This window comes from Beta vulgaris, chromosome 1, assembly GCF_026745355.1.
Source record: "Beta vulgaris subsp. vulgaris cultivar EL10 chromosome 1, EL10.2, whole genome shotgun sequence".
Classification (NCBI taxonomy): Eukaryota; Viridiplantae; Streptophyta; class Magnoliopsida; order Caryophyllales; family Amaranthaceae; genus Beta; species Beta vulgaris.
The window spans coordinates 56,134,805-56,146,650 of NC_079202.1; the positions used below are offsets into that span (position 1 = coordinate 56,134,805).

The window sequence follows — 11,846 nt, forward strand, 5'->3', positions numbered from 1 at the left end:
GTTAAAAATCTTTCACCTTTAGTTTAAAAGAACCTCAATAATTTACATCACTATCAAAATAATTTTAAATAAAAAAAAAACATGTCAATTTGTATATAACAACTATATACGATTGTCGACGCACGCATGGCGTGCATATGCAACTAGTCTCTGTTATATAAGGAAAGGGGAAGCAATGGTGTCCTTTTTTGAAAAATCGAGGCACGCATCGCGTGCGTAAATTGCTAGTATTATTTAAAGCAAGAGAAATAGCATCAACCGTAATCTAACTCAAGTACGTTTGCCAATCTTCCAAGGTTGTAGATGAGTCAACATATGATCCCCTTATTTCCAAATCGTTTCACAAAATACCAAACAACATTGTCAAAAGAAAGAGCTAAATCTAAAACATCATATAAAATTAAATTAAACTCACTAGATCCCCCTCTACCACTTCTTAAAGCTTGAATAGCCAATAGATTATCACTCTCCACCTAAATGTGACTATACCATCTCCTTTGCTAGCTTCACGCCATGGAATATAGCCTTCGCCGTACGAGGCTCCCAAGCAACATGAAATTGAAAAGTTCCAGCAGCTAGCACTTCACCATTTTCATCCCTAAACCACACCCCAATTCCCCAATTAAACCGGCATCAACATTAACTTTTATATAACTCGATTTGGGCTTCGACCACTCGCCAAGATGGGGAGCAACAACAACACCTTGATTCGGTCGAGCTTGACACGCTTCTTGGGCTTCTTTGCAAATCTTCCGAGCATAGGCTAGCGTTTCGACCGAGGAGCCTCTCTCATTCTCCATTAATATCTTGCACCTAGCTCCCCAAACTGCCCATGTTATAGTCAAAAGTTCACATATCTTTAAAATCTTTGACCAAATATCCTCATTAACATATACAACAAAAAATATCATGCATGTATGATCTTGCTGGGTTCGCCTAAATATATACTTTCACAATATCAACTTTTATATTTTTTAGTAATACGAAATTGAAGATATTGAATGTCAAAGGTATATCTTGGAGACCGAACAAAAAGAAAATAAGCACTGTATTATGACGGAGGGACTAATACATTAAAAGGCGTTCTGAAGCAAGAAACAGTGTCATATGGCGCTCTCCCTAAGGGATTTTAAGTTATAAACCATGTAATCCACATACAATAAAAAATAGAAATTGCATAGTATATGGTTTGATCCATTGACTTCAACTTTATATACCAAAGTTTTAACCAACATACGAGGTGATATTTAGTGTTATCATCTTAGGAGGCGTTTAATTCAAATAGAGGAATGGAAAGGGAGCGGAATAAGTAGAGGGGAGCAATGGTAACAATAATTGTTACTTTTATAGGGTGTTTGGTTCAAGTACAATGGAAAGGAATCTCTTGTAAGGAAATGGACAAGATTTTGTTACTTCTCTAATTTGGATGGTAACATTTTGGGGGTTTGGGTTACCCTCAAGTAAGAGTAATGGTTAACCCACTACCCAAAGCAAACAAGGAATAATGAATTCGAATTATTGAATCCGTTTCCAAACTCCAAATAAGGCCTTAATGATGTAATACTAATAAATGAAATACCCGATGCATAATCCAAAACCCAAACCTAATAACTAATTCATTAGTCATTACCTAAATATGAAGGTGATTATTTATGGCAAGAAATCGCGATAGATACCATAATGAATGTATGATCTGCATGAGCCATTAGGATTTAGGAAGGAACGTTACAATGAAGAAATCTAAAAGAAGAAAAAGCTTACCCTTATCATAACTCACACGTTATAAGTCACAATTTGTTGTGGTTGTCACACTAAAAAGCAAAGAAGCTCATGTATGATGTGCCTGGTAAATAAAAATCAGCGAGAAATTCTTTATCAGATTTATCAAAAGAGATTACAATGGGTTTGAATTCGATTATTTGATAATAGACTACTTAATTAGTATTCAAATTTATAATCGAATCCAATTAAAAAGGTAGAATAACTTTATATTGAAAAATCAGATCAAATCAGAAAAAGGTGAATCTGAACTAAATTTCAATAGGTGTTGGCTTCTATGAGGTCTGATTCAAGTCCTATCTAAATACCATAAGTTCATTCAATTTGTCTTATTAGAAACATAGTGAATACAATATGTTTATATGTATAACATACTTCCACCGTCTCAAAAAGATATTCACATCTATCCGCGATTCCGTTTACTTTTGTCAAGACACATTTTTTATCATTAGTTTTTTTAATTATTATATTAACAAAAATTATAAAAATTTGATTTTCGTAATGTATTCGTTGAAAACTTGAAACGAATCAAATAGCAAGACTCACACGACTACGATTTTTCTTCTATATTGAAAATACTTTAGAAGTTTCCCTTTATTTATACATAATAACAACGGATGAAAACACCTATATAAAACAAATGAAGTATTATCAAACTTCCGTATTCAATCAACCAAATTGGAGAAAAAAAACACAACCCGACAAATAATATACTAGAATAATACTCCTTTGTTTTTTATCTTTCTCACTTTCTTGTGCACATCTCTCAATTCACATTTTTGAACTTAAATATCTCTCATTATAAATAGTAAAAATTATAACGATTGAATATTAATAATGTAATAATTGCGACGAATCAAACAAGACCCCACATGACTATATTTTTTCTTATAAATTAAAAAAAAATTGAGAAGATTCACTCTAAATATGAATAGTGTCAAGATTTTAAGGGAGAACGATACACTTAGTAATATACAATCACCACATGAAAATATTAACATATAACGTTCATTATTCATTTGTAAGATAATAAACAATACAAACTTTTTTCATAACCCTATAAATATACACCAACCCCAATCACATGATTTCCACCAAGAAAAATAAAATGAAGAACTGGGTATTACTATTATTATTGTTGCTGGTTTTCCTACTAAAAGTTGAAGAAAAAGTAGTAAAAGGAGAGAATGAATTTATCACAACAAAAGGGGTAAAAATGTGGTTAAATGGGAACCCATTTTATGGAAATGGGTTTAATGCATACTGGTTAATGTACGAAGGATCCGACCCATCTGAGAGGCACAAAGTTTCAAGTGTTTTTCAAGAAGCTTCAAATCATGGCCTCACCATTGCAAGAACTTGGGCTTTCAGTGATGGTGGTTATAGACCTCTTCAATATTTTCCTGGCTTTTATAATGAACAAATGTTCCAAGTATATATTTCTGTTTTTGTTCTAAAATATACTCTTTTTTTTGTGTGGGAGTTCATGTTTGTTTTTTTATATTGTTGATTTTTGTTTTTTCCATTTTGAAGGGTTTAGATTTTGTGGTATCAGAAGCAAAGAAGTATGGGATAAAGTTGGTTTTAAGCTTGGTGAATAATTATGAAGACTTTGGAGGGAAGAAACAGTATGTGGAGTGGGCTAAGAGTAAAGGAGAGTCTATATCATCAGAGGATGACTTCTTCACTAATTCTGTTGTTAAGGGATTCTACAAGAATCATATTAAGGTAATTATTTTGATATTGATCTCTAATTTCGTGAATGACTTTGTTTAATTTGGTTAATGGTACAATTGATCACATTACCAGTCATCCTTTGAAATTTAAAGTCACGTATAAGAATAAGAGGTTTACGAGGAAGAGGTGGTAATTCAGCACGGTATTACCCCAAATTCAAGGATTTTGTTCCATGATTTGGATTCTCATTTCAAATTCCAATAATAAGTTGGAACGTTTGTGATGAGTGATGATTCTCTAGAACTGGAACTGATATAGGTAGGCTAGTAGCCTAATAGAGTTGGTTATCGAGTCTATTTTATTTAAAAAAAGTAAGTCATGTACAAAAATTTCACAATATAATAGTGCTATTACGCCATCAACCAGGTAGTTTTTACATTTCCTGGGAAATTTATTTTCTTGGAATTGCAATTTCAAGGGAAGTGCAAGTTTGCAACTTCCTAGTGGAATTAGTTATGAGTCGGGCCGACATGCGGGCTGATGAATCCAGACCCGAGCTCGTTGTCCACTACGTGGGTTGTCGGCTGGCCACGTTCAAGAAATGTTATTTCAGGCTTGTCAAGAGCCCGCCTATAAGACTCGTAGGCCTAGCCGAACACCCCTCTCTTTATTAATAAGTCTAAAACTGTCGAACTTCCAAAAAAATTACATAAAATACAAGCAGGCCCACGGAAGCATGAGTCTGTCCTGCATTCCCAGGTTGGGGACAAAATTTGAAAATTTCAATCCCAACCCGCCACTCATAGGTTTTGGCTAGGCCCGACCCATCATTGCCCCAAACCCGCGAACCGAGCCCGCAACAGGCCCGACTTGGCCCTTGTCCAGGTCTACTTCCTACAATCAAATAACTACTTAGACATCACAATTAGGCATTACACTTAAAGGTGCATTATCTTCACCAGATTTTTACTTATCTAACTTGTTTAAATTATTATAAATGAATGTGGTTGTAAATATTAAACTTTTTTTAGCCCTTATCGACCTTTAATTTAACTTATGTAATCTTATCGGCCTTAGCTTGAATTTAACTAATGTAAACTTATCTTTACTTATTAGCCTCAAATTTAATTTATCTAAACTTGACTTATTTGAAATAAGTAAAAATAAGGTGATCAAGAAAATAGAGCTAAGTTGTGAAATTGATGTAAATGACTGGAGTATCATTCTCTAAAGACTCTTTAATTTGTTGAAAAATCATGTGATAATCCTAACTACAAGAGTTGGGACAATGTGACAACTAATTCTAAACTAAGAGAATCGTAGTTTTACATCATGAACAAGACAATATCATTTAGCTTATACTAACGTATACAAAATATGGTTAATTAACTTGTATTTTAGCCCATACAATGTCCCGGGTCAGTTACAATTATCAAATATATTATTATTCATAAATTTATTGATTTTATTAGTTTTTCGTAATCTTCAATCTAGTGCAAAATTGGAAAATGGACGTTGTGGCATGATAATGTTTTTTTAAAAAGAGCTTCTACGAAATCAGGGATATAAAAAACAATTTCAATTGAATTGGGGTAGTAAGAGAATGTTATTACCTCAATAAAAGTGTTCGAGATAAAAAAAAAAAAAACTTGTCTATTCTTTATAGTTACATATAATTATTGTAACATTTTATTATGTTTTAGTTTGAAACATTAAACATTGAAATTGTAGTAGTTTGGTGGTTCCTTTCTCACATTTCATTTCAAAGGTCATGAGTTCGATTCTTAGTAGCTACACATTGTTAGGGTCTGTTCTCCCCAGCTTATTTTCAGTTCAGTTGCAATTCAGTGCAGTTCAGTTTTAATTGTTCTATGTCGAAAAGAACAGACCCTTAATATATATTTTTAATGTTTTACTGAAATCATACACGTGTGGCACATAAGTTGAAGAGTGTCACGTGACACCTTTCTTTTAATAGGAACGTCTTTTAATATATTTGTATATTATGTGAAATTTCGGTTTTATAACTTCATATATGATATATATAGTTAGAAACAATGCCATTGGCAACTTTTCCATACTAAGTCAGTAAGTTGCACTGATTATGGTCATCATTTGTAGTAGTATATTAGGTACCAATTCTTTTGAACTAAGAGAATCTCTAATGAACTGAATTGATGAAATAACAATAATAATAATAATAATAATAATAATAATAATAATAATGATATTAATTAATAATAATAATATTAATTACTATTACTATTAATATTAATATTATAATAATAATTATCAAATAATATTATAATAATACTAACAAAAATAATAAATCATAATAATTGATAATAATAATGATTAATAGCAATAATAGTTAACAATGTAACAATTATAATTAATATAGATAATACTTAATAATAGTAGTAATTAGTATAATAATAATACAACAATAATAATAATTAATAATGATAGTAATAATACCAATAATAACAATATTGTACTGAAATGAACCAAACTGAAAATAAATCCAAAAGAACATGGCCTAGATTCTTAAGACCACAAGATAGTTTGTATACTCAAAGGGTAAATTTTGTCGTGAAATTTACTGCACAGACTGTATTGACAAGAGTAAATAGCTTCACTGGAGTTGCATACAAAGATGATCCTACAATTATGGCTTGGGAGCTTATGAATGAGCCCAGATGCCCTTCAGATTTATCTGGAAAAATTCTTCAGGTTTGTTCAACTTTCCTTTCTCACTTTCCGGTACTACTTTCTTTTTCATCTTCTTTTCTTTTATCCTTGATGTAGGAAGATGAATGTCATTATGTCAACCTGATTTAAGGTCATTTGTACTACTCTGTATAAATAATGTCTTTCTATTTCAAATCACATTTAGGTAATTTGCACTATTCTAGTTAAAGAGTGTAGCACAATCTTATATATTTATATACTTCCTCCGTATTTTTTTTACCTGCAATATTTTTTTTCATCAACTCCAATGCAAAATTTAGGAGAGAGGTAGAGAGGAAAAAAAGAGAGGCCCCCATGTAATTGAAGAGATAGAGAGAAAGGAAAAACAAAAATAGAAAGTGTTACAAGTAATTAATTATTTCCCTTTTAGAAAAGTTTTACAAGTAAAAAAATGGAGGAAATACTATATATATAACCAAAGCCTAGCATGTCAATTTCATAGAATCACATGCATAGACCCAACATTTAATGCATACTTCCTCTTATAATGTTATCAGCCTTTGAGTTAGGCATGGAACCTATGATCTTCCAACCATTCAAAGAAAGGCTGACATCATGAACTTGCTGTTACACCATCAAGTTGTAACGTCAAGGAATAACTCCATTCCTTTTTGCAACATTGTGGAATGGGTCTTTTGATGGAAGTTGCCCAACTTTCTTTTACCCATTATCGCACTATGTACAATGTTGTATGTAACTCCCTCAAATTTCATACTCCCTCGTCCCAATTTATTTGCTACAAGCACTTTTTCACAAAGACCAAAGAGGGAGTGGGGACCATTGACATAAATGGAATTAACAAAAAAGCAAATAGGTAAATTGTGGGACCTATGTATTATATATGGAAACATTTACAAAATCAAGAAGGGAGTGATGACAAATTTGTAAATAAAGTGTGGGACCTATGTACTATACATGGAAATATCTGCAAATGTAGCAAATAAATTGAGACACCCCTAAATGGCAAAATGTAGCAAATAAATTGGGACGGAGGGAGTAAAAGACAATTTAACAACCATTTGATTTCGCTGTAGCTGTTATCCCGTAAAAGAGAATTTGTGCCTATTTGGTGTACGGTTATAGGGATAATGTTGATAATGTTGTGTGTAATTTTGTAAGAAAATTGTAATGCCAATGTTCTAGGAAAGTTTTTTCCATTTCTAGTTATCTTGCTTCTAGAGTCTAGACTATATACCAAATTATAGGAACTATGTAGGATCAAGCGTTGTTAACTTCAACTTTATTCCGTTTAAATCAGTAAAAATTGCATAAAATACACTAGAGAATCAGTTGTAATCAGTTTAAATCAATTTAAACACCAAAGATCGCTTGAACATGCAAAACTTGAATCTAAACTCATTGAAGTCAAGGAATGCAAAAGAGTTGCAATGTTTTATGCATGGTCTTTTCCCCCATTTTCAGGATTGGATCACTGAAATGGCTCCCTACTTAAAATCAATAGATGCAAATCACCTTCTCGAAATTGGATTAGAAGGCTTCTATGGAGATGATAGGAAGCAATACAATCCAAACAACATCCAAGCAGGAACTAACTTTATTACTAATAATCAAGTTCCTTCCATAGATTTTGCTACTGTCCACTGTTACCCAGATCAATGGTAAGTCTCTTCTCTTTGAAATCTTAATAAACCATCAAAATCCCGAAAACTAGGCTTTTTACTAAGCTTTTTCTGCAGGCTATCTGGTTCAACTGGTGAAGCACAACTCTTGTTCCTTTCGCAGTGGGTGCAACAACATATTTTGGACTCACTAAACATCCTTAAGAAGCCAGTAGTATTTGCAGAGTTTGGTAAATCATATAAAGTTGCAGGCTACACCTCATCTGATAGAAATCAACTCTATAATATCACCTACTCTTCCATCTATACATCAGCCAGCGAAGGCGGGCCTGCAACTGGTGGGTTGTTCTGGCAGCTGTTAGCCAACGGAATGGACAATTTCCGAGATGGATATGAGATAGTGCTAGGGGAGGAACCTAACATTACCGGAATAATTTTCGGAGAGTCGCATAAACTTTCCAGGCTAAAGAAGTACTCTCAGGTGAGAAATACTGAGGAAGCAAGGAGCTGATATAAGTCATTAGTAGGTCTAGCTAGGGAATATATTGGTGGTTTTTTTTTTTTTTGAAGAAAGCTACTGTGAAAATTTCATGTATATATACATAGACATGAGGGAACCTCCTAGTTTAGGTTACATGAAATCGTAATCATGCAAAAATCTAAATTACAAGACTGTCTTATATAGTTGTGTTCTTCAAAATGATAATTATGCTTGACTTGATGTAAAAGCCTTCGTTAGGTCTATCATTAATGCACGAGTGTAGTATCATGTATGTCAAAGGACCAACTTAACCAAAAGTTTAACCCAACCCCACCCCCACAAACCCTAGACCCACCAGCCCCACCACCCAACCCCAGTCCCACCCCCTCCCCGACAACCCCGCAAACCTCGTTTCCCGACAGTCCCTCTCCTCTCCCCTCCCTCCCTTTCTCTCGCGCCTCCCCTTCCCCGTCCCTCGCGCCTCCCCTTCCTCGTCCCTCGCGCCTCCCCTTCCCCTCCCTCATTCTCGCCGGCGAAAATGGAACGCAGGGAATTTAAAGCTTCTATTCGAACGGTCTTTTCGAAATTCTTGGAATCTGATTTGCATTTTTCACCCAGATTCCGGCGAAAATGGAACGGGTCTTTTCGAAGCTCTTCTTTTCGCCGGCGAGAGTGAGGGAGGGGGAGGGGAGGCGCGAGGGAAGGAGAGGGAATGGAGGCGCGAGGGAGGCAAGGGGAGAGGGGCTGCCGGGAAACGGGTCTCCAGGGGTTGCCTGGGAGGGAGAGGGGCTGGGGTTGGGTGGTGGGGCTGGTGGGTCTAGGGTTTGGGGGGTAGGGTTGGGGTTGGGTTAGGGATAGTTTAGGGTTTAGTTAGGTTTAATTAGGTTGACTTAGGGCTAATTAGGTTGACTTAGAGCTAATTAGGTTGACTTATGGCAAATTTGTAAATACAGGCTAACGGAGCACTAACGTCCGTTAATAGTAAGGGTATCCGATGATTTTTTTTAAAAGTCGGGGGTATATGGTGAATTCTAAAAAAAGTTGGGGTATTTGGTGAATAAATTTTTTTGTCAGCGGTATTTGGTGAAAAAATCGAAAAGTTTAAGATATTGTTGGAGTCCCAGAAATAGTTTTATACTATTAAATATGCAATTCCTACGCAGATAAATTATCAAAAGAAATAACCTATTCGAGAGATTCTCATGGCTCCTTCATCATGGGTCGTACTTAGTCGACTTAGAATATGGTTGTACGTTTGCAATGGTAGCGGAAGTTACATCTTAATTAGTTTATTAACAGCTAGCCCACCAACAAGGATTTACGCATATGTAAGTTGAAGGTGATAATCTTATTGTTATAATGTTGGACAATATCTATTCCGTGGAGACCCAAATGCTAGTTGATGAAATTAGTATCCTTGTGTTGAATTTCAAGCAATACTCTGTTCTCATGTTTTGTAGTGAAGCAAATCGTACAACGGAGTGTAGTCATCTTATAGCAACAATATCACACTCAGGACAAATACGAACGAACACACAACAAGAATATTGTCAATGGGAGTATTTTGGTAAATCCATCCCCTACTCCAAAAAGAAATGTGATATTCCCTTAAAGATAGAGCATGTAAATTATTGAAAATATCATAACAATCCAGTAATACATGAACATCATATTGCGGAATTATTTTTCGGTCATTCGGTGAACGCTTAAACAAGAACTTCCTTCTTTCTTAAGAAAAAAATGAGGGGTATGCTAAATAAAGCATAAAAAAAAAAGCTAAATACAACATCTAATATTTTATAGAATTTAATTGTGGTTAATTTACCTCTTTATAGTTAAAAGAAACATGAGATGCTTTTATAACTTCTTATTTATTTGATGTACCGAACTACCGATTATAGTATAACAGTAATATATAAGATTACAAATAGCTCATTTTTTTTCCGAATTACAATAAAAACAAGGGAAAAGCTATATGCAGCCCTAAGGCTGTATATAAAAAGCTAGAAATGGAAATAAGCTGCATTAGTTGATCATTTATTACATCGGTTGATGCAAGATTTTTCCATAAATTCACAACTTAATTCCATTTTAAGTAGTGTATTTATGTCTTATATGCAACCTTAAGGGCTGCATATAGCATAACCCTAAAAACAATAACAGCAGCTCGGTGAGTAATTTCAAATTTATTGTCTATTCAAAGTATAGTAGGAGATCTTTTTTTCTTTTCCGAATTAGGGGGTCATTTGTCCTACATGACTTCTCCTACGATGTGGTCATTTATCATAGATAGGGGGGGTCATTTATCATAGATGATTCCCCTTATAAGGGGTCATTTGTTATGGATGACCTCCCTATAATGTTTAGTATGACCATGACCCCTTCGATGAGGGGTAAGTTAATCTTTTATTCAACAATCAAATCGTTACATTCTTACCCATCCGTATGAGTTTTTGCCCCCAAATGAACCGTAAAAATTTGTCGTTTCTAATAATCTCGACGCCACAGTCTAACATTATTCTTGACGCACAAATTGCCAATGCTGGGTCTCTAGAAGGAGATGGAGCATAGGTTATGTTTGATTCGGCTACCGTGACATTGGGTTCGCTTGCAATGGGCACACGTTGATTGTTACCATAAGTACAATGACTATTATTATTAGAGATTTGGTCCACTTTATAAGCCCAAAGGAGGTTTCGCACTGAAACCAATTGATGATAGAAGGAGTAACTCCTAAGCTTATAAAGTGGTTTAATCTCTCTCTTTCTCCAATGTGGAACACTCACATGTGGTGATCGGGATTCAACACCCATCAATTTTGACATTTTGTGAATTTTTTTGGTTGGAGATTGTTATTTTTGTGAATTCGGTTCCACAATTTATAGCATAGATTTTGAAGGACACTGATTTACGTTCTTTTCTTTCTGGTTTCATTTTGGCCATAATACCCCATTTTTCATAAGCCATAACTCAGACATTTATTAGTTGTTTGTTTTTGGTTTTCATTTTGTTACATCCCGTAACTCTCAATAAATGTTGTACCCTAACAATAAGTGACTGCCAAAACAAAATAAAAAATTGAACGGATGCTTGCATTAAATTAGATCACTAGAGTGAGTGGAACTTCCAGGATTCAAGTTTCTTCCATAGCGTATAGAAATTTTGTACTTATTAAATAGTGAAGGAAGGAGTATCTATACTAATATAGAAACGACAAATTCTTTACGATTTTATTTAAAAATATTCATTGCACATAATTTATACTATGCTTCATAAATCCACATAATGTTATACTTCCTCTGTTTTTATTTATTTGCTACATTTTCTAAAAAGGTTTTTTTTTATTTGCTACATTTTCTTATTAGGAGACTTGGCCCACCTAAAAGTAATAGTATTATATTTGTTTCTCATCTTCTTCCACCAAAAAGTACACCAAAACGAATGAAAAGGACATATCCTAAACTCTTGTGTAAACAAGAATGTAGCAAAGAAATAAAAGCGGACGGAGTATATTCAATGCAAACATAAGTAAATTAAATATTAGATTTTATTTAAAAATCAATTTTTACAAGAGTGGA

The 11,846-nt window shown here is 34.0% G+C and overlaps 1 protein-coding gene and 1 long non-coding RNA gene across 2 annotated transcripts; one reads left to right on the forward strand and one right to left on the reverse strand.

Annotated features, from left to right (window-relative positions):
• Window positions 1-218: 218 nt before the first annotated feature.
• LOC125495060 (uncharacterized) lies at window positions 219-3,181 on the reverse strand. Its single transcript, XR_007271717.1, has 3 exons — window positions 3,044-3,181; window positions 1,762-1,843; window positions 219-826 (listed from the first exon to the last, which is right to left on the reverse strand). It is a non-coding gene; the product is annotated as an uncharacterized LOC125495060 (long non-coding RNA).
• On the forward strand, window positions 2,884-8,610 carry LOC104889643 (mannan endo-1,4-beta-mannosidase 4). Its single transcript, XM_010674914.4, has 5 exons — window positions 2,884-3,211; window positions 3,313-3,507; window positions 6,067-6,189; window positions 7,630-7,826; window positions 7,905-8,610. Exons 1-5 carry the CDS (start codon window positions 2,888-2,890, stop codon window positions 8,296-8,298), a joined length of 1,233 nt encoding a protein of 410 aa, XP_010673216.2. The 5' UTR covers window positions 2,884-2,887; the 3' UTR covers window positions 8,299-8,610.
• The last annotated feature ends 3,236 nt before the right edge of the window (window positions 8,611-11,846 follow it).